This window comes from Sorex fumeus, unplaced genomic scaffold (assembly GCF_029834395.1).
Source record: "Sorex fumeus unplaced genomic scaffold, SorFum_2.1 ptg000013l, whole genome shotgun sequence".
Taxonomy (NCBI): domain Eukaryota; kingdom Metazoa; phylum Chordata; class Mammalia; order Eulipotyphla; family Soricidae; genus Sorex; species Sorex fumeus.
In genome coordinates this window covers 7,755,705-7,780,199 of record NW_026606070.1, presented here as the reverse complement: position 1 = coordinate 7,780,199, position 24,495 = coordinate 7,755,705, and the positions used below count along the sequence as shown (strand labels likewise).

At 37.4% G+C, this 24,495-nt stretch overlaps 1 protein-coding gene across 2 annotated transcripts in view; it reads right to left on the bottom strand.

Moving 5' to 3' along the window:
* PRKG2 (protein kinase cGMP-dependent 2) overlaps positions 1–24,495 on the bottom strand; it is a 109,662-nt gene that overhangs the window by 28,609 nt on the left and 56,558 nt on the right. The window contains exons 9-14 of one of the 2 annotated variants that reach the window (XM_056111288.1): positions 24,010–24,078; positions 20,995–21,093; positions 18,462–18,615; positions 15,794–15,930; positions 12,923–13,012; positions 10,966–11,107 (exon numbers count right to left, since the gene is read on the bottom strand). In XM_056111288.1, coding sequence (XP_055967263.1) covers positions 10,966–11,107; positions 12,923–13,012; positions 15,794–15,930; positions 18,462–18,615; positions 20,995–21,093; positions 24,010–24,078 — 691 coding nt within the window. Of the gene's footprint in view, positions 1–10,965; positions 11,108–12,922; positions 13,013–15,793; positions 15,931–18,461; positions 18,616–20,994; positions 21,094–24,009; positions 24,079–24,495 lie in introns of those variants that run through there. The other variant, XM_056111289.1, reaches the window with a different exon arrangement.

Below are 24,495 nucleotides of genomic sequence, written 5' to 3'. Positions count from 1 at the left end.
TATATTTAAAATATTTTCTCCAAATCTATGGCACAAGTATTCATTTTCTTAGTGCTATATTTTGATGGTTTTAATTTTAAATTTGGATTAATTTTGATTTTTCAATTTTGTTTTGGGGTCACACCAAGCAGTTCTCAGGGGTTACTCTTGGTTCTTCACTCAGAATCACTCCTGGCAGGCTCAGGGATGCTGAGGTTAGCCGCAGGCAAGTCAAGCACCTTACCTGCTGTACTATCTATCTCTCTAAACCCTAATTTTGATTTTTTGGATTAGATCTTTCTGTCCCCTCTTCCCTCCTCCAACCACTGCCTTTTATTCACATATTAAAGCCTTAATCCCAATGTCACAGTATTTGGAGATGGAACCTATGAGAAGCACTAGATCATAAATTAGATCCTAAGAGTGAATTTTAATGAACTTATTGGGAGAGGTAAGAGCAGAGTTTCTTTCTCTGTCTCCATATGACAAGGACAGAACCGACTTTTTAAAAGTCAGGGAGTGGGCTCTGACCAGACTCCAAATATGTCAAAACCTGTTAATCTTGAACTTCCTAGACTCGAGAATTGTAAAAAGGAGTCAGTGACCTGGTACAGTGGGTAAGCTGCTTGTAATGCACGCAGCTGACCTGTTTGATCCCCAGCACCCTTTGAACCCCAGTCCTGCGGGTCCCACCAGGCATGATCCATGAGTGTAGAACTAGGAGTAAGCCAAGGATAGCCCAAAAGTAAATAATTTTTTTTAAAAAGCTTACTATTTAATGGACACAAACCATATTTTAATTATAGCAGGCGGAACCAAGATAATACCAATTTTCTTTTATTTTTCCCCTTAAGATTACTACTATTTGTATTCTAAGAAATCTCTGCCTACCCAGAGGTTGGAAAGATATTAGTGGATGTCTTGTCCTGGCTACGTTACCTATCTCTAAAACGCTGTGAATTGATTTTTTGTAGATAAGGTGAGGCTAAAGTCAGATTAATTTTTATTCACATATGAATGACATGGGTAGGAATGACAGGGACATGAAATGACCTCCTAGACATAGAAGACTTGTTCCACTAAAAAAGCTATAAAATATTAGGAATTATAAGATAAAACAGGGAATGAAGCAATAGTACAACTGGGTAGGGTACTTGCCTTGCATGCATGCAGTTGACCCAGGTTTGATCCCCAGCATCTCATATGGTCCCCCAAGCCTATGCTGGAGTAATCCCTGAGTACAGGAATAAGGCCTGAGCACCATCAAGTGTGGCCAAAACTAACAAAAAACCTCTAGTAAAAAGAAAAAGAATTTTGGCATGGATATGCTCCAACTCTTGTCTCCAGCAAAAAAAAAAAAATACCAATCTATAGAAGGATGCTAGCTAATGGTGTTAGGACCTGCTTAGCTGGAGAACTGCATTAAAGGCTTTGTGGACTCTGATTGACTTAAGCCTCTCCCAGGAACAAGAAAAGTGGAAAAACCAGATGGCCATCAAAGATTAGGTACCTGGAATGAGATTAGGTCTCTGGAATTTAACTATCAGGATGTGGGCTGAATGATGCAGACCAAAACATATGTGCTCTATAGTTAATAGAAAATTACTGAGTAATGCCTACTTGCTAAAATGAAAGTATAAGAACTTGCTGAATCTAATGCTTGGAATCCTTATTGACACCCACTGCGCCGGGAGAATATTTGGACCCCAGCTAGCTGGAACAATAGACCTTGCTATGTGATTTGCATTATCAGCTCTGTTTTCTGTCCTTAAGGGGTGGTCGACTCCAGACCCTAACAATGGGTACCAGTTCCTGTCTTCTATTAAGTTTAGAATTCAACTCGTTATCCACATAATATCAGTAGCCCACAATGGAAGCTCCCAGCCCAGCTCTCCTTATCTTTAAGCTAGCTTCTCCCTTATCCTGTACCATTCCTCACAACTGCTGTAACAGATCTGAGTTGACCAAAAAAACGATACCCATTCTTGGCCCAACAGATATTACAGAGGATAAAAACACTTTGCTTACATGTGGTTAACCCTGATTCAATCTCCAACACCTTATATGGCCCCATGAGCACTGCATGAGTACTCCCTGAGCACAGAGCCAGAAAAAAAGCACCGGGTTTTGCTAGGTGTGACCCAAAACAAAACAAAAGAATACCCAATTCCAGATAAGAGGACTGAGCTTTTCAGAATAAGAACATCTTTCATCAAAATATTCTGCCTCTCTATTACAGAAGGAAATAGAACTACTTTACGCCCAGTCAGCCTTATCTGACCCCCAGCTGCTTCCTCCTATTTCAGGGGACCATCTAGCATTTCTTTCTCCTCATTTCCATAAATCCCCTTGTTGTTCAGAGAGGACTGAAAGATTTGTAAATTCTTTTGTGTCTCATCAAAAGAACTTTTTGTTGGATATAAACAAGAATATCCGGTTGTATCAACACTACATATTAAAAAGACTAGACTCTTCTGCTAAAAATAAGTTGACTATTTTCTGCACTTTGTTCCATCAGATCAAGTTATTAATTTATTGTTATAACAAAATGATGCTGTCTTGATAACTGAAGCATTAAATTAAACTTGGAGTAAAACTTTTTAATAGGCATTAAAAATTATTCAATTCTTTCTTAAGTTATCGATGAATAATCTATGCATTTCTGAGCACCAAAAATAAATAAACCAACTAGCAGCAAAACTAGAGAAATACTGACAGCAATACAATGAATAGTAGGGGATATTAGCAGCCCAAATATAACCATGGACAGAGCAACTAAACAAAGAATAACTAAGAAAACAATATTCTTAAAAGATGAAATATTCGAGATGGGTTTACTAGACATTTATAGAAATTTTCAACTCAAACTGGTGAACTTTTCAAGCCCATTTTCAAGAGTAGACCATATGCTAAGGCACAATTGTCAATACTTATAAAGCCTAAAATCATACTTAGTATTTTTTTCTGATTATGTTCTATAAAATTAAAAATCAACAAACAGGCAACTATAATAACCTCACAAATGAGAATGGAAAAGCTTACTCTTCAGTAACCTCTGGGCCAATGAATACATAAAGTATAAATAAAAAATAACTAATGAAGGGGCTGGAGAAATACTACAGGATGCAAGGAACTTTCCTTGCATGTTTTATCCCAGCACTGCCAGGAGTGATCTCTAAGCACACAATTGACTATAAGCCCTGAATGTGCGAATGGTGCCCCCCAAACAAACAAACAAACAAACAAAACCCTAAAAGAACAACAACAAAAAGCCTATTGACACTAATGACAAATAAAAAAAAAGGCACAAGTTATCAAAACCTATGGTATAGTTTGGTAAAAGCTGTATTAAGAGGGACTTTAATAGCAAATAGGTCTTCATGAAGAAACAAAATAAAAACTAATTAAAAAATTTAATATCACACCAACAGTAACAATAAAAAGAACAACAGACAAAACCAAAAATTAATAGATAAGAAAAATAAAAATTATACTAGTAATACATTTAATAGGAAAAAAATAAAAGAGATAGAAAGGATCAATAAAAACTAAGTGGTGACTTTTGGAAAAAAATAAGTATTATGTATTAATCTTTAGGTAGGCTCTAAAAGAAAAAAAAAAGAAAACTCTAAAAAATAGAATCAGAAGGTAAGAGGAGAGTTCTGGGTGTCTGCAACTCTCCTGTGTGGGCCCCAGCTCTGCCAACAATCCTAAGGGTACCTGCAGTACCTAAAAGGGCTGAGTCACTTAGTGTTAAGGAGTGAGCTATGAATAATATTCACCCCAGAGGGTAGCAGACACAATGGAGAAGCTGCATAAAAGCCCAACTCAAGGAGGGGGGGGTGGAGAAGGAGAGCTTGCTGACAGTCTGGTAGGGGTGATGACAGTGTATTTTATGCATGAAACCCTAATATTAGCAATACTGTAAACCACAGTGCCTACATAAAATTTTCTTTAAATAGAAGAAATGAAAGAGGATAATGGATACCACAGAAATATAAATAATCTTGAGTCGACTATGAACAACATATTCAATCCACTGTCACTGTCCTTCTATTGTTCATCAATTTGCTCGAGCTGGTCTAGTAGTGTCTCCATTGTGAGACTTGTTACTGTGTTTGGCTTATCGAATACGTCAAGGGTAGCTTGCCAGCCTTTGCCTTGCAGCAAAATACTCTCAGTAGCTTGCCCAGCTCTCTGAGAGGGGAGGAGGAATTGAACTGGGGTCAGCCGCATGCAAGGCAAACGCCCTACCTGCTGTGCTATCGCTCCAGCATACATATGTAATAAATTTGATAATCTAGAAGAAATGAGTAAATGTTTAAACAAATGCAGCCCACGAAGACTGAAACACAATAAAACACAAAACTTGAATAGACTGATCACAAAGCATGAAAATTCAAAACATCATCAAAAATCTCCCACCAAACAAATGTTCAGAAGCAGAGAGTTTTACTAGTGATTTTTACCAAACCTTCAGAGAACTTAACCCTATTCTCAAATGCTTACAAAAAAATTAAGAAGGAATATGCACAAAATAAATATTATGAGATTAACATTAATTTGATTTCACAACCTGACAAGGAAACCACAAAAACTATAGGTGAATATCAAATGAAAATTAAATGAAAAACAAATGAAAAATATCATCAATAAATTTAAAAACTTACAATTAAATGAATTATACACCATCAGCAAGAGACGTTTATTATAGTGATGCAAGTATAATTCCACTTATTTAAATAAATTGTAATAAATAGCACTGTAGCACTGTCCTTCCGTTGTTCATTGATTTGCTCGAGTGGGCACCTGTAACATCTCCATTGTGAGACTTGTTGTTACTGTGTTTGGCATACCAAATATTTGTAATAAATATGTAAATAAATTCCACAAATGCACCAACCTATCGGGACAGAAGATCTGAACAGAAATTTCTTCAAGGAAGATCTGAATAGAAGAAACTTCTTCAAAGAAGTCAATGAAAAAGTGCTCACCATTTATTATTAGGAGGGTAAAAATCAAAATAATAATGAGATAGCACCTTGTTCCTATGAGAATAGCTACATGAAAATGAACACTAACAAACAGTGGTGAGAATGTCGGAAAAGAAAAACCCTGGGGCCAAAGAGCAACACAAAGGTTTGGGCACATACTGCATGCAGAAGCCCATTTGGATTACAGGAATCAACTCTGCTCACCACCGGAGGTGACCCCGGGAACTGATGAAGGAACAGTCCCTGAGGACTGCCCCTTGTAGCCCAAAAACTATAGAAGAAAACAAAAAGAAAAGTCACCCTCATTTATTGTTGATAGGATGTGAACAGATCAAGTGTCTGTGGGGAAAAAGTGGGAAATTTCTTGAAGCTTAGAAAAGAGCTATCTCATGAGCCAGTAATCTCAGTCTGTGTCTAGCTGAAGAACATGAAAACACTAATTCAAAAAAGCTCCATCTACCCTCATGTTTATTACAGCATTATTTACAATAGCTAAGTCATATATACCAGAAGTGCCAATCCATAGATGAATGGATAAAAATTTGTTATATATACACATAATTAAAAGTTTGCTACTTGCAGCAAAATGGATAGAATTAGTAAGAATTCTGCATCAGGCTACAGTGGGTAAGATGTTGGCCTTGCATGCTGCTGACCAGGGTTCGATTCCAGGCATCCCATATGGTGCCCCAAGCACCATTAGAAATAATTCCTGGGTGCAAAGCTAGGAAGCATCATTGGTATGGGCCACTAAAAACTAAAAAAAATATTCTTTTTAATTTAAATGTCAAAAATTGAATCATGCCCTTCACTATACTGGATAGAAATTACAGAAGTTAGAGAAGCTGAGAGAAGGTAGAAGGAGAAAGAAAAATACTGATGATCTCACTCAGAGAACAAGTATTAGATGACTTCACTTATGTGTCCAAGACAGGCAGATAAATTTGATGAGTGGGTAAAACAAAATAGGAATAAAATAGTGAATAATAAAAACAGAACTGATATTACCTGAGAGCAGTGGGAAGTGAGAGAAAGGGTGAGAGTTTAAGGAAGAGTGATGAGTGTTCAATATGTTTAATAAAGAAAGAAAAAAACTGCATTTCTGTGAAAATTTTAAAAGAACTTCCCAGTTTTAAAAAAGTGATTACTCCAATTTTTATTGTACTGAACTTGAACGTATAGATCAGGGGCTGGAGGCAATAGCACAGCGGGCAGGGCGTTTGCCTTGCATGCGGCCGACCCTGGTTCGATTCCCAGTGTCCCATATGGTCTCCTGAGCACCGCCAGGGGTAATTCCTGAGTGTAGAGCCAGGAGTAACTCCTGTGCATCGCTGGTGTTGCCCTCCTCCCCCCCAAAAAAACCAAGATGTCAATACGTTTATTGAAGTCAACCAATAAATTTCCTTTATTAACAACAAGGGGGGGGGGAGGGAAATTCTCACAAATTCGGGAAAGTCACCCATGACTTAAACCAACAAAAACTGCCAGCTAATTAGAAGCCGGAGAGCATTTCCTTAATAAAAAAAAAAAGAATTTATAGATCAATTCAGGGGAGACTGGAAATCTTATAAAATATTTAGTAATCCAATATAAACATATCCATTCTCAATACAGTGATACTAGGTGGTTCCCAATGTAGATATTTAACACATTTTTATATGTGAATATAAAGTCATTAAAAGTTAAAAGTGTTTAATAATTTTGGATTACCATACATATTTTGCTTCATTTATAAATACTGATCTTATATAAAGAGAATATGATTAATATATTGATACTTTATCATGCTATATTTATTCTTTTTAGTATTTCATTGACAGATTCTTTAGATTTTTTTGAGAAAATATATGTTTGCAAATAACAGGCAACTTCTCAATCTGGAGTGTTTTAGGAGGGGAAAAGTTGGGCCATAACTGGCAGTGATCAGGACTCAAGGTGCTCTGTGCTCTGTGATCAGGGCCCTGATTTCCAGGTTCACATCAAACCAAGCAGCATTGTCTTTACATGGTTTTCATCATGAGTATTTGCATAAATATTTAATTTTTGAATTATTATTTTGTTTTATCTTTGGGCCACACCCAGCTGTGCTTGGGGTTTACTCCTGGCTCTGTGCTCAGAAATCACTCCTGGCAGGTGCCGGGAGACCATATGTGGTGCAGGACATCAAACGTGGGTTAGTGGCATTAGAGGTTATGCTGGCTATGCTGCAGGGACCATATAGAGTACTCAGGATTGAGCTGAGTCAACTGCATGTAAGGCAAGCACCTTAATCCCTGTACAACCTTTTAGCCCCAACTAATAATTTTTATCTTGGTTGATTACATTTGGTAAGACCTCTGCAAAAATGCTGGAGGTGGTAGTAGGATGAAAGTAGCACTGTAGCACTGTCCTCCTGTTTTTCATAGATTTGCTCGAACGGGTACCGGTAGCAAGAGCAAATAATCTTGCCTTTGTTGGTAATAAGGACATTTTTTTTCTTGTTAAAAAAGAAATTCCAATTGTCTGAAGGCAGTTCCATGTTTATATGTATATCCAAAAAACACAAAAACACTAATTCCAGCCATACATGAACACCCAGGTGCATTGCAGTACCATTTACAATAGTCAAATCAGGAAACAACCCCAGAGCTCACCAGAAGATGCCTGGATACAGAAGATGAGGGGTATATGCAAATGGAATACTACTCAGCTATAAGGGAAAAATAAATAAATCATGACCTTCACTACAGTGTGGATGGAAATGGAGAGTTAGAGAAGCAGAGGGAAGTTAGAAAGAGAAAGACAAATACTGATGATCTCATTCATTGGAGTAATGCAACAGAACAAAGCAAGGGAACAGGTCCCCAAGAAAACAAACATATTCTGACCACAGAATTGGGGTTACCAAGAAGGGTGGTGTAAGCTGAAGCAGTCCCTAGAGGTGGACTGTTTAGAAAGAATATTGGATAAAAGATAAGGATAAAGGACGTGACGGGGTACATGGTTTTGCAACACTGTACCCTCAAAACATAAATATTTTGACTTCTAAAAATCAATGCCACTTTAATAAAAATGAATTTGTTTCAAACAAGATCAAGTGTACAATTATATAATAGTAACAGCAATTCACCCTGTGTGATTCCTTTCATCAAAATCTGAACGTCTGCTTTTTATTGCTCTCAAGTGTCTACACACATCTTATATACATATCATCATTAGTCTCAGAAAGAGGATTAATCTCTTGCAATCTTCTCCACTATAAATGAAACACCCACTGAATATTAGTGAATTTCAATGTTTGTGTTCTTAATTTCATTATAGACATTCTACTTAAAACCAGAAAGTTCGGTGTTTCCGAAGACTGCTAGATCATTTCTGAGTGCTTCTTTTACTTCATTTTTCTCACCTTTACTTTTAAGAAACATAAAATGGGTTTATTTTATATTTATATCGTATTAACCCAATGAATGAATATATATGTGCCTAGTGATCAGTTCTTTCTGTTTCTGGCACCTTGCTTTTATATTACATTTTCTCCTATAGTCTTAAATTTTATTTACTTTTTTAATGGGAGTTTCTGTTCCTTAGCACTTTATCACCTGCAGTTCTTTGTGTTCTGAGTTAAGAGTACCCTTTGGAAGAAAGTATTTTACACTGCTTCCTGAAAACATGTGCATACTATCAACAAGGATGCAGTTTCATTTTAATTTTTGTTTGAGTGTTTTTCACCTAGAAGACTAGGCAACCAACCCCCATAAAGACAATCCAGTAGCAAAGAATTCTTATAGGAGAATTTTTTTATTCCTCTACCTAGAGCCCAATAATGAGAAAGGCATGTTTTTCTTGCAAATATTCTGTCTTATTTATACACAGGAGTTTTTTTTTTTTCTGTTTTCTCTTTCCCTCGGAGTGAAATCTCTGTGATTTCTGGGACTGTGTAAGTTTCTCTGAGTCAAAGGTTCCACCCTGCACAGTGGCAAAGCTTGACTTCCTGCTCCTACTGAACACAGCAACTAAAATCAAGGTCCCCTGGGATTGCTGGGAGCGAAAATATCTGCTTCAATGTTTAAGGCCCTCTGTATACTGCTCAAACTTGGGTTTCTAGTTCTGGAGAATGAATCCCAGTGCTATCTTAAAAATTCAACCATGCACTTATAACATGGTTTTTTTTTAAAATGTTTGCTTTATCAGCATTTTTAGACAATTTGACATGAGAATATTTCAGGATCGAGATTGATATGTAACTTAGAAGTGGAAGTATTTTTTGTAATTTCTAAAGACTTTGGTTATTATTCTTCATTTACCTAGTTGGTAAGTTAGTTCTATGCATTATAATGGCTAAGAGATGGGGAATTTATAACCGCTATGCCTATAAATGATAATGATATTACGTTATCTTTTTCAAAACAGTTATAAGAAAGGAGGGTTAAATCCATCAAATAATCTACATCCTTTATGATGGTTTTAATTCTAGAAAATTCCCAAGGTTTGACTACTGAATTCTCAGAAAGAAAAGAATTGTGAACAAGAGAAGTGATTGAGGCCTTGTGTTAATAACTCACCAACTCTCATGATTGTTTTTTTATGGGTCAAAGAAAAGTTGAATAGATCAAAACTTTTCTTGGAAGGCAGCCCATTTTAATATGAAGAAGAAGAAAAATAAACCTTTCATTTCACTTCTTTACTCCGGAGCAAAATTTTTTAGCAATTACATACATTAAATTCCTAAGGCATGTTATATAGACTTTAACATGTGTATGATAGAACCATTTTCATTGACTATTAAATCAATTACAAAACATTTAACACAGCAACTATTCCTTAAATGGTAGCTATTATTTTTCTATACAAAAGTTATGATATAAAAAAGTTTAATATCTTTTCAGAAGTTGAAGTTAGAGATGATTTAATGTCCTTGTGGTATTGACACAACAGACTTAAGAAAATTTAGTCTGGTTCTCCATTCTTTTGGGGCTCCCTTCGGAGATTCAGGGAGTCTTAGTTTCCTCCTAATCATAATTGCCATCTCAGTGAAAGCAATTTAGACTGTGTCGTAGCATAATTTTTCTTGAGGTAAACCTACAAGGGGATTCATGTTAAATTTTAGAAGATGGATAACAGGAAAATTTCTGTCCTCAATGTTATCATTTTCAATCCTGGTTGCACTTTAAAATCACATAGCAATGGGGCTGGAGAGATAGCATAGCGGGTAAGGCTTTTGCCTTGCACGCTGCCGACCTGGGTTCAATTCCCAGCATCCCATATGGTCCCCTGAGCACCGCCAGGAGTAATTCCTGAGCGCAGAGCCAGGAGTAACCCCTGAGCATCACCGGGCATGACCAAAAAAGCAAAAAATAAAATAAAATAAAATCATATTAGCAAGATTTAAAGAGAAAATGATCACCATTCATCTGTTATTCTTAAAACCGTATCTAGACAATAGTTATCTTGCAGAAGGATCCAGACTATCTTCTCTGATTACTCCTTAAAACAGTTCATCTTATGTAGCAAAAATCAGCTAAAGCCAGTTTAAATTATTAAACAGAAACATTAATACAATATGATTTTAAAAGCATCCTATTATGGAATGATTTCTTCCATATGGTTACATGTGGTTGGAACATTAAACTTCTGGGCTAAAAATAATGTGCTTGTCACACTGCCCCATGTAACGGTGCCAGTTTCAAAGTCCATACCCCCAAAGTGAAAATAATTGGTATATTAAAGTTACATTTGCATTGGACTGGAGCGATAGTACAGCAGGTAGAGTGTTTGCCTTGCAGGCAGTCAACCCAGGTTTGATTCCCTGCATCCCATATGGTCCCCGAGCACTGCCAGGAGTGATTCCTTAGTGCAAAGCCAGGAGTAACCCCTGAGCATCAATGGGTGTGACCCAAAAAGCAAATAAATAAGTAAATTTAATAAATAAAATAAAATTACATTTGCAAGTATAAAACAACGCTGCATTTGGAAATATCTTGTATCAACCCATAAATTAGAAAATGTGTCTTACCAGTTTTAGATAACCATCAGAATCTAGAATTAAGTTTTCTGGTTTCAGGTCTCTGTAGATAATACCTAGTCGATGCAAGTAATCAAATGCTTCAGTCACACAAGCAACACAGAACTTCGAGGTAGATTCATCAAAGCTGCCCCTGCAATGACACAATTTCCCTCTTAATAGTCTAGACATGCATCTTGGTTGTGTTGACTATTGTCCTGGGTGTACTGGGTGGTGTTGGGTCAAAATCAAGTATTTAGGGCTTATCCTGGGAGCACTCCTGTCAGTGCTCTGAGGCTGGGAATGAAAGCAGGGTCAGTGACCCAAAAGCAAGTGCCTTAATTTCTGCACTATCACTCTTGCCACTTCTAAAACACTTGATAGTGGCAATGGTTTCAAATGCTGACCATAAAGAAATTCTGGACATACTAGACAGAAAGAAGAACTAACTTGAAATTAAATAAAATGTTAATTAAAAAATTCAAACCAAAGGGGCTGGAGCAATAGCACAGCGGGTAGGGTGTTTGCCTTGCACGTGGTCGACCCGGGTTCAATTCCCATCATCCCATATGGTCCCCTGAGCACCACCAGGGATAATTCCTGAGAGCAGAGCCAGGAGTAACCCCTGTGCATTGCCGGGTCTGACCCAAAAAGAAAAAAAAAAGAAAAAGAAAAAAATTCAAACCTTTACATCCAGACCATATATGTACATAAAATTGAAAGATAAAAAAAATAGTTTAAAAAAGACTCTGGAGAAATGCAACTAATTGATGGCTTGACTTAAAAAAAAAAGCTCAATTATTTTCATTTTCTGTTTATATATAACTTGTACCAATAACACATGATAAATGGGTCAGAACTTTTCCCTCTGTGGTACACCCTGATAATATAGCTGACCACTCTCAGCACTATGAGTAGACTGTCATACTGAATTATTCAAATGTGGTGATTATTTACTAAAGGATATAAGGGAAGGGTGTGGCTTTGGAGTAAGAGACTGGTTTTAACTCTTCTACCGAATATTTAGCAAGTGGTTTATCTGATCTGAGCTTCAGATCCCTATCTGTGAAATGAGTTTACCAGTCTTTAAACAGGCTGCTATAAAGACCAAGTAGATGCCTAATACATAGAAACAACTCCTTTTTCTAAATAAATTTAAATTTTTGAAATAGATTTGCTTGCTGAAGGAAAGGAAGAAGATACAAATAGTTCTTCAGATATCATATAGGTCACTTCATTTTTTCAGCTGCTTCTTTTTGATTTTCTATTCAGATGCTTAAATGTCTCTTACTATGAGCTGCAACAATTATGAATTGTTATTCATTATGAATAATGAATGCACATTAGATTTTCCTGTGAGGCATTTAAAAAACCATTTTCTAGTCCCCCATCCCAACAGTGCTAATCACAATTTCTGGCATCAGATTCCAGAATCTTTACTTTGAAAAAAAAATGCCACTGTAAATGTGATGTTGAGTGACACTGGCCAGTCAATACTATCTATAAGTTTGTCCTGGCACTAACTGCCATAATCTGGTGCACACCTACCCTCCCATTTCCCCTCCTCATGCCTTTTTGTTACACAAAATTTCCTATTCATTATTCACAAAGATACAAATCCAATTCCAACTTTATGGCTTTATCTTTCATCAGTTTCCCTTCCTCTCTGCCTTTCCAATTCGGAAACTGAAATCATTTGGGTCTATACCTACACTAACCATGTAACAGAGAATTCGCATCTCCTTCTAAACCCGGAATTCCTTTATCCCTAAAATGGGAACCAACACCTTACAGGATGTAATTATAAGATTAGCCAATAAAGTACTATTGATTTCTTTATTTCACCCAGTAATATTTTTTAAGTCACTTTCTAACAACTTCCTTCATGGCTCTTTAGATGATCATGAATTCAGCATTCTTTAGGTGAGCATCAGACAAAAGTCTTTGTTTGGAATTTTATTTTTATTACCTGTCCCTTAGTATACTCCATAGCTCTCCACCTAAACAGGCCTCCAGAAGCATGTACACATATTTATTGTCCTTGAAAGTACGATATAGTCTGTGAAGATAAAAACACAGCTATTATTAGAAATCCACTTTTAAAAGCTCTTTAGAGTTGTGTAAGAGAATCATCAATACCACTCTAAATGACGGTTCTTATCTCCTTCCAAACACACTACCCTGGGCTTCCTGTTGAATCCTCTTTCATCTGTTTCCTTTCTTTTTGCTTTGCTTGTGTTGACTCCTTTATTTAGACAATCCTCCCTCTAAACCCAGAAAGAACTTCTTAGTCCCAGTTTCACTGTAAAAGTGTTACCCATTTTTAAGAGGCCACCTTCTTGATAAAGCAACTCTTTATTTCTCATACCAAATATAGCCTCTCCTTCCTTCAAAGACTCATGAGACCTGGCGCATATATTTCCTCTACAGGCTGCCTAGCATCCCAGTTATGCATGTTCACTTCTTCTGGCTTCGAGATAACTCATCTGTATTGGTTTCCCCAGATAATAGACCCTGAAATAGAAAGCTGTTAGCAGAAATGTTTACTGAGGAATAATACACTGGAACGACACCTTGAGGAAGAGAAAAAGCTGATTTGGAAAGGAGTAAAGCCGAATTATAATCTAGCTTTGTTGGAAGTATCAGCTCCAGGACCTCTGCTGCCCCATCAAAGGATGCAAGATAGCCCTGGAGCAAAGAGAATCTGCCTACAAGTAATAGTCAGACAGGGACTGAGCTGGACAGAGTGTTTAGATGGTAACACTCCTGGAAGTTGGGAGAGAACTGTGTCAATCTTGATGTGGGACTCAGAGCACCATATTCAACAATAGGCTAATGCAACTTTTCAGTTTTTATTTATTTTTAATTTAATTTTTTTTTGATTTTTGGGTCACACCTGGCAATGTACAGGGATTACTCCTGGCGGTGCTTGGGTGACCATATGGGATCCTGGGAATCAAAATCAGGTTGGCCGCGTGTGAGGCAAACACCTTAACCACTGTACTGTCACTCCGGCCCCACTTCTGGGCTTTTAAAAATCAAGACACTCCCTTTTTTCTCCCTGACCACAGACCCAAGAGCGACAGTAACGATCTAGTTAAGCGGTTCAGTGGAGCCTGGGAACCAAGCAGTCTGAAGTAGGTTGTATCTCATTTAGGTCCTGAGTTAGCTAGCTGACCACACCGCTTTACTGTCCTGGATCATCATAATAGGGCAATAAAGATTTAAGTCATTTATATATGATTATTTCCTGACTGATATTTTATTGATATTTATTGCATATACTCATTCAATATATAAATATGTACCAGTGTATATGAAATGTATACATACAAGTGATGTAAATATAGACATATACATTGAATATCAAAATAAAACCAAAAATCATGATCTATTTATATTTGCAGATAAGGATAACTGGAATATGTTAATTTCTCAATAAATGCTATCATTAATATTTATCCATCTTACTATTTCCCGGCAAGCTACCAAGAGTATCTCGCCCACATGGCAGAGCCTGGCAAGCTCCCTGTGATGTATTCGATATGCCAAACACAGTAACAAGTGTCACAATGGAGATGTCACTGGATCCACTCAAACAAATCGATGAACAATGGGAGGACAGTGACAGTGACATTATTTCCCTACTACGTGTCAAGCACTTTACAAAGAGGAAATGAGTAAATGCTAAGTGAGCAAAATGCCCTACACCATCCATCCGTTAATGAGCTCTAAGGGAACACATGGTGGGGCTGAGAGAGTTTCCAGCAGGTCAGGTGCCTGTTTGCCACTCCGGGGTTCCCTCCCTGTACACCAGATGGTGCCCTGGGCCCTGCCAGGAGGGATCGCCAGGAACCACCGGAGGTGGCCCACAGGCAAAACAGAAAATAGGAACACATTATGAGAGCATCATTAATATAAAGATGTTGGGTGCCTTTCTATTACTAACTTTGGTTAGCTGCACCTTCGTGCAGGTGGGCCCACGCTGCAATGGTTGGTAGACCATTCATTGTCAGGGACTAAACTTAGGACCTCAGCACAAAAAGATGCTCGGAGTTCACTGAGGGGACTCTCTGGTCTCCAAACTTAATTTTTCTAATCTTCAAAAAAGTGTAATGGGACTAGGAATATGGGCGGGCAACAGTAGTCACTTCAAGTATTTATTTTTTTAAAGTACATATTCATCATCAGGGTACTTTAAAATCATCCTGAAATCACTAAAGCAACAAAGCATAAGTGGAAAAAAGTATAAGTATATGGCTTATACCACTAGTCCATGACTTCACAGGTGAATCCAGTATCTGGAAAGACATATTTTTCTTCCAAACTTTGGTGACAGCTACAAATAGAACAATAACTATTGTATGATGGTCTTTTGGCATCTAATAGCTTCTACCACCACTCTCTATTATCCTTTGACAACATACTTGTGTCCAAATGACATTTCTTCCAGAAATACAATAATAGCGTGCCCCCAAGGGGTTTCAAATACATTCTTGCTTCCTAAATTCTGAATCTGCTCTGCATTAGATGACCAATTCAAGCTATCTCACTGTACTTAAACACACACACACACACACACACACACACATGCACATGCACATGCACACACTCACATACACACAACCACACACACACAACTTTCCTGAGGTTTACTCAAAAACAAAATAATCTGGATTCTTGACCCAAAGCTTCAAACTTCTTTCCTGTTCTGCATAGTTGCCCTGATGTGGATGCCAAATTCAGAGGACAGTTTTCTCTTCCTCTCTGATCTCCTAAGTGGAAACACTCTCAAGAAAACTCTAAACTCCTGCGTCCTAGGTGTCAGCTGCTCACTTACTTCACAATAAAGGGAGAACACAGCTCTTCCAAGATCCTCTTTTCCGAGTAGACATGCTCCTGTTGTTTCGTGTCAACAATGTGCTTCTTCCTTATGCATTTCATAGCGAAAGCAACATTCTCATTTTTCACTTTAACCTATGTAAGAGAACGAACCCTCAAAATTAATCTACAAAAAGATTGGCAAAAGTCATACAAAATCTGTTAACTAGTGAGAGTAAATATTACAGAAATAGCATGTAAGCTTTTATCCATTAGTTCCTTTGAGAACTAAGTTTCATTCAGATACACACTTCCCTTTCATTGCAATTTCAAAAATAGTTCCCATAACTGGGGCAAAGCCACAAAGTTTTTGCATTGGAAACAAGAAAAAAATCATCTCTGGAAAGATGATTGAATATTTAGAAATCTTTTTCATTTTGAGTGTGTGACATAAAAAGCTCTGCCCCAGATTACCAAAAGTTCCTTTTATTAAATACTTATTCCTTTGATAAAGGAAAACATACTAAAGCAGAATCTATTATATACATTATCTAATATGCAGCCACTAGTTCTATGAGGTCATCTAATTTTTTTTATTTGTTTTGTTTGGGGACCCACACTTGTCTGTACTCAGGGCTTACTCCAGGTTCTTTGCCCAAGGCTCACTCCTGGCAGTGCTCAGGGGACCACATGTAGTGCTGAGGAAAGAGACATTGGTCAGCAGTTGCAAGGCAAGTGCCTGATCTGCTCTACTACCTGTCCTGTGTGGTTTTCTCAGTTTTAGATAACTAAATGAAAAAGGTTCAGTTTAACTAGTCAAATTGTTCTAGTTCAGATGTACTAGGAACAATTCAAAAGCTCACCAGCTGTACATAACTAATAGCTTCTGTACTGGACATTGAAAATGATGAATATATTTTAGAGTACAGATATTTTTTGAGACTACTGCCCTAGATTGACAAACAGAATTTTCCCTTAAGAGGAAAGAAAGTCATTTCAGTAGGTATTTATCTAGACAAGCTTAAACTTCCATCACTGTCACTGTCACTGTCTTCCCATTGTTCATCGATTTGCTCAAGCGGGCCCAGTAACGTCTCAATTGTGAGACTTGGTTGTTACTGTGTTTGGCATATCGAATACGTCAGGGGTAGCTTGCCAGGCTTTGCTGTGAGGGCTCAATATCCTTGGTAGCTTGCTGGGCTCTCTGAGAGGGGCGGAGGAATCGAACTCGGATGGGCCATGTTGGCTATGTGCAAGGCAAACGCCCTACCCACTGTGCTATTGCTTCAGCCCTAAACTTCCATAATAAGACGATATCTGATGCACAACAAAACTATACAGAAACTGTTTCCCATATTTCATACAGTTTTGTCATTGGTTTGGTACATGACTTTTTAAATTAATGGTGGGATTACTGTTTGAATTACTGTTAGCTAACTACAGAAAAAAAAGAGATGCCAGCATTGTTCATTCCAATATTTGACAAGTTCTTTGGTGAAAAATACCACAGTAGATGGAAACTGTCCCTGTTTATGCAAGTGACATAATAAACATTCACAGGGATCAGGGATCACAGTCCTCCCGTTGTTCATCGATTTGCTCGAGCGAGCCCAGTAACGTCTCCATCATGAGACTTGTTGTTACTGTGTTTGGCATACCGAATACATCACGGGTAGCTTGCCAGGCTAAACATTATAGATATTATTTCCCCTTTCAAAAATCACTCCCCCCTCTTCTACTGGAGACAAAATACTGTGTGTGAAGACACACATCTTGTTTCCTTGAAGAATTTCAGATTAAAGAAAGGTATTAATGTTCAAAAAATCTTCTAAACTCAGGCTGTGATGGCTGGTTTTAGTCTAGCACCTGGTAAAGGTGCTAGACTAAAAAAATCTTTAAAAAATTTTTGGGCAAAAATACAAAGATAAGCCCAAGGCTGCCATGGGTTCAGAGCCATCTGTACCCAGATTTCCATTCTACAGCTTCACATTCAGAATACTTAATGTGAGTACCAATCAACACTACAAAAGGCTGCTTTTCAAATAACTTCTTGTGCTCAACTTTTCTTTTCTTTCAACTAGAAATTTCTGAACAACCCCCAAATAGATCAATTAAAGCTAAATACACACAAGGGAATGGATTGATTAAAAGATGTTCACTCTAAGATATTAATAGAATTCATCTCTATGAAACGCCTACTGGACACAGTCTAATTGTTTGTTTATGTGTTGGGACCATACCCAGCCATACTCATGGGTTACTCTTGGCTCTTGGAGGTGCTTGGAGGACCATATGGGATGCCGGAGATGAAACCCAGGTAGGAGACCACATGCAAGGCATATGCCCTACCTGCTGTTCTATCTCTCCAGCACCTAATATTTTTTAGCATATAAAGAGCCTATCAATTCTCTAATTTTGCTATTAAGGGAAAAAATTCTATCAGTGAATGTGAATAAAAGAGGCGTGGAATAACAACTATAGTTTTACAACTTCTCATCAGAGGTTTGCTCCTAGTCAACATACAGAGTAAAAAGCACACATTTTTCAATTTCAGTTCAAAGCATGCAAGAAAGCATAACAACTCATCTATTCTGCCAAGATAAACTAAAATCTAAAGCAAACAAATAAACAAAAAAAAAAAAAGGTCATAAGGCTTCTCTCAGATGCTTGAAACGTAAACCCCTTACAAGCTCAACTCTTCCGAACCCACCAACGCCCAGTGTTGCGATAATCTCAAGGTTCTGGAATGGGGATGATGAGGAAAATCTGGCCACTTTCTCCTTCAGCTGTATCATTTCCAGAGAGAGTGCTTTTGACAACTTCCAGTTAGACATGGATCTCCTGCACAAAAGAAGTGAAACTTCACATACATGCTCCCTCAAGTGGGGATTATGCCATCAATTCCACCCCTGTCTTTATTCTGTCAGTAATTACTGCTCTCATGTTTCCACAAAGTCGTTCTCAAATCAACCGCATGGGGAAGGGAGGTCAATAAAATCTGTAAACAAAAGGCTGACAAACTCACAAAATTAGCAGAGGACAAATGTCTCTGCTAAAAATAAGATAACCAGGTGACCTGTGTGGCATTTAAAACATACCGCAATAAAGCTGTCAAAGTTAAGTGTCAATTAAAAGATACCTCAATAAAGCTGTTAAAGTTAAGTGTCAATGACTAAATGTAAAGCTGTTTACCTTGCTGTGCCATATACAAGAAATTGCTGCACTGAGAATCTTTCTGTGTTTTGCTATTTCTGTCATGTCTTGAAGCTTCCCATGGATAAACCAGAACAACAGTTTTGTAGAACAAAATTACATTATCTGCGTTAGAGATAATATTATTATTGGACAATAAAAAATAAGTAAGGGTGTTCCTTTTTGGTTTGCAGATTTGGTTACTCAGGAACTCTCACAAGTAGAGTTCAAGTGCCCGGAGGCCATTCAGGGCGATTCTTGAACAACCTGGACACAGTTCAATGCTCAGGCCTATGGTGCCGGATTATCCATTTTACCCCAGTGGTGTACTGGGGAATACTCAGGTACTAAGACCACGGTCAGCCGCACACAATGCATGTGCTTTAACTCCTGAATCTCCTGGAAATATTTTTTTCCTTTCAATTAGGACTTACTTCTCTAAGTTATGTATTCATGAACTAATATTAAATGCATTTGGTATAAAATTTTGAATATATTTCTTGCAAAAACTCCTTAAAGTTCTTGATTAAATGCTCTATTTTGGCTCTTCAGTTTCCTAGAAGTTTCCATTACCTTGATGGTAATATTTGGTGAATATATGTTTAAATATACTCTAAAATTGTTTAATCAAAACAATTTTTATACCAGGCATTTACTTTTATTTACATATAAGCTTACTATTCTTAACTACTTAATACTTTCCTAGCATGTTGTCTTCTCTTTCTGGTATCATTTTTTTTCTTCCTAAATTATATCTTCCAGCTCAGACATTCATTTTATGAATGTTCAATACAATTTTTTAATCATTGTAATTTTAAAATGTAGACTTTTCAGGTCTGAGCAATAATATAGTGGGTGGGACACTTGCCTTGCACATAGCCCACCTGGTTTGATCTCTGATAACACATATGGTTCCCCCAAGCCCACCAGGAGGGACCACTGACCATAAAGCCAGGAGTAAACCCTGAGCAAAGGACTTAGATTGCCAAAAATAAAAAAAAGTAGAACTTTACATTAAATAAAATGTCTCATTGGCATATTGCAATTAGAGACCTACCCAATTTCTTCCTACCTCACACTGGTCCACAACTGGGAATTTGTTTCCTTAGAATCTACCTTGAACTAACTATATTGATACCCCAACGTATGTATCGAGAATAAATGATCTACTTTAGTCTCTTAGCAATCTTGTTTTATTTCCTTGGAAAGGTAAACAAAAGGCTTATTTCTCAAATTAATTAATATTATTTTGAACAAACTGGCAGGCTACCAAATGTAACCTGCCCACATGGCAGAGTCTGGCAAACTCTCTGTGGCGTACCCAATATGCCAAATACCAGTAACAATGATGGGTCTCATTCTCCTAACTCTGAAAGAGCATTGAATATGGCACTTTTTTAAAAAGTCTCAGGGCTAGGACGAAGGAGACGTTACTGGGGTCTGCTCGAGGCAATCAACGAATAACAGGATGGTTGTGATTGTGATTGTGATTGATTTTGAACAAAATCACCAAAAATATATAAATAATTCCTTTCCCAAGGTTCCCAATCAGGATATTTCTTCCTGATATTTCTACTTATAATCTAAAGATTTGCTCGAGCGGGCCCAGTAACGTCTCCATTGGAGATTTTGTTGTTACTGTGTTTGGCATATCGAATACATCACGGGTGGCTTGCCGGGCTCTGCTGAGTGGGCGAGATACTCTCGGTAGCTTGCCGGGCTCTCCGAGAGGGGTGGAGGAATCGAACTCGGGTCAGCCATGTTGGCTGCGTGCAAGGCAAACGCCCTACTGCTGTGCTATCACTCCAGCCCTAAAGAAAGGAGCCAAAAGCTTATAGTCCAAACCAATACCTATTATAATAGTAAATGATATCTTTGTGTGCGTGTGTAAAATAATTAGAAGGAATTCCCCTCAATTTGTAGTGTAGGCAAGTCAAATGTTATTACACAATGACTCACACCCTTTGGATCACAAGTTCATTGGATGCAGGAATCAGATCCTGCTTAAGAAAAGATTCCCCTACTTACTTTGCATGTCTTTTTTCATCATCTCGGTTTAGGTTTGCCACATACCCTTCCAGATATTTCTGTAGTTCTTCAAAAGTCCCAACCGTTTGGTTGAATGTTCTAAATAAATAAAATACAATTAAAAATATCTTCCAATAGTTATCATTGAAAACTTTATATCATTTTTAAGCTCATAAAAGACTCCTTCTATGGTTATGCACAGTTGTGTGAATTGTTCTTTAATGATTTATTATGTTAAAGTTTCCATAATTTGGAGCATAATTATTAGAAGATATATAGTTGATCCTTTGAGGTTATGAAATCAAAGAGGTTGTAATCATGAGGGTCTTTACTTGTTTCACGGTATTGAAGAGGTATCAATAGTAAATATGTTGAGATTATCAGAAACATCTTAGGAACTCTAGGATATAAATCAACCTGCTTCTTCAGATATTCAGCTTCTCTCAATGATAGGAAATATTCATGGAAATGTTTAGATATCATGGTGTCTATCACATTACATTGAATATTATAGAATCTTAACTTTACATCTTAATATTTTTAACTTTAAAAATATTAGAATATGCTTTCAAAGATTTGTAAACTATATAAAATCATGTATCATCTTTGTAGATTATGAGTATATGAGATACTATATATTTGATTTGACTACAGTGAGAAAAAGAGGAATACTGCTTTACTTTGTTTCATTAGTCCTATTGTTCTGGAACAACTTAGATGGTACTACAGCATTAATGCAATTCTGGGCATGAATGTTTTTAGGGAACTCATAAAGAAAACAATGAATCATTGGATAACACCTTGCCAACCTATTTCCATTTGAGAGTTGGCATCTAAAAATGACCTTTATCTTAACATACTTTGCATTTTTCTAGCCCTGTGCTTTTGAAGTTCTACTTCACTTCCACTGACTTCTTTACTAATCCCAACTTCTGCATTTTCTCTTTGCCTAGGAAAAAACTCTTGACTTTAAGCATCATTCCCATACTTATAAAAAAGTGTGCCACTTTGCTGCACTGTGGATTGCTCTTTCTGAAAAGCTACTATGGGAGGCAAAGGGCGAAAAGAACATCTAAAGGAGTTGGCGGAACTGGGTGGGATCCCTTCTCTAGCATAGACGTCAGTGTTGAACAATCATTTTGCATTATTCTTTGAAGTCAAAGCAGCACTGGTTTAAACATTATATGGGTTTCAGGTGCACAGTCCTTTAAGTCAACTTCTGTATAAGTCAATTACCCTATGTTGGTCACCAAAATTCTAGTTTCCATCCATCATCACAGAGTTGACCCCTTTCTGTAATCATTCTTTTGTTCTTAGAGTAAAGCCATTTGTTCTAATTTTGTTTTGATCGGGCTGGAGAGATAACACAGCGGTAGGGCATTTGCCTTGTGTGCAGCCAGCTTGGCCGAGGCAGGTTCTATTCCTCTGCCCCTCTCAGAGAGCCCAGCACCAGTATCTCACCCACACGGCAAAGCTTGGCAAGCTACCTGAGTGTGTTCAACATGCCAAAACACAGTAACAACAAGTCTCAAAATGGAGACATTACTGGGCCCGTTGGAGCAAATCGATGAACAACGGGAGGACAGTGCTACAGTACTTTGTTTTGATCATTTGCCTTTTGTTTCTGGGTCTACTACATACAATGATATGATACAGTCTTTCTTTTTCTCCTTCTGATTTATTTTATTAAACACAGTACAGGGCAATTCACCCAGTGTTTTTCAACTGCTGGTCTGTTAGACAGTACACAGACCCTCACCAGGTTGCAGATGTAAAGAAAAGGGCTGAAAACCACTATGTGCACCTCCATCTACAAGGAGTAGCATTGAAATAATGAAAACTTATTATTCAGAATGAAGAAAATAGCTGTAGGCTTGAAATTTGTTAAAATTAGTGTGGAGAAGGTGAAGTGGTAAAATGGCACAGATAGCACTGAACTGATCATTGTTGAATGTGTATTATGTGTATTATGACGTAAACATTATCTTGCTTATTTTAAATATGTTTGCAATTCTATAATAAAGTTTTTAAAAATTTTAACAGTAATTTTTCCAACTCTGTATCTCTATGAATCTATGTTAAATGGATATTTTATCCAATTAGTAGTCTACTGCATAATTTATTTTCATATTTCTTGTCACCACTGGTCTTGTTAATTCTATTCATGAGCATTCTCTATTTCTTAATTGCATTATAATCTTCAGACAAGGATTTAGCTTTGGAGAATTTGACTTTTATCTACCATATCTAGCTAATTAATAAGCACTCGAATATTAATAAAGGATCTAAGGATCCAGACTCAAACGTGATTTGAAGTGAATTGAAGACCCAGACAAGATATTCTGAAAAATCATCTGATGCCTATATGTAAATATGATACACATCATTTAAAAATGACGACAATTTTTTGTCGTTGTTTTTGAGCTACACACAGAAGTGCTTTGGGCTCTGTATTTATGGATCATTCCTGTCAGGCTCAGGAGACCTCATGGAGTATTGGGGATTGAACCCAGGTTAGCTGCATGCGAGGCAAGCTAACCCGACACACTGTACTGTTGCCTCAGCCTTAAAATGACCACAATTTAAAAAGCTAATGGGTACTTTGTATTTTATCTGAAGAGACAGGTTTTGTTGTGAATTATTTTGATAGTTGAGAGTATTTTTGGAACTAAATTATGAAACTGCTCATTGTGCTGTGTGGGGGAAATAATCCAGGAGCATGTATAAGCTTATTGCTCTGGAAGATGCAGAATTCAAATAAGCCCACTGCTGATATTTATGTACAAACTTTGCACACAAAATATTTAGCCTGCCGGCATCTGCCACTGCCACAGTTAGATTCAGATCAGAAGCCCCAGTTCTTTCCCATGAATTTTAATAGAATGTTCTCTCAGCTGACGATTGGCCAGCATTTCCAAGAGCTGATGAATGAGAAGACAGATGGCCCTTGGAGTAACAGAAGGTCAAGTGTTCAAAGGTGGCAGGAGTCTGGCTCCCTGACATCAGGGTACTCACTCTCGATCTATCACCAGGCAGGCGACATCATTTTCTTCAGCAATAATGTTAGCTGATCGAACATCTTCACTGCAGACAACAAAAAGGAAAATCTATTTTTTAGACGAAGACATTAAGCATCCATTTTTAAAAATTTATTGTTTCTTTGTATGAAACACCTTAAGATTATCATTAAAATATTATTAGCTTTTGGGACAAATATGGTGGTCCTCTGGGCTTCCTCTTGGCTCTATAATCAGGGATCACTCCTCTTAATGCTTGGAGAACCATACAGGTTGCTGAGAATTGAACCCAGGTTGGCTATGTGCAAGGCAAATGCCCTGCCTGCTATAGTATTGTTCCAACCCCTAATATTATGTGTACTATATCCCTGTCCCCAAAATATAAGGGGTAGGACTTGAAAGATGTCCCAATGAAGGCTACGGACATAGAAACTCAGAAAGGATAGTTGCATTAGAACACAAAGGAGTCGGTGACTGCATCTGC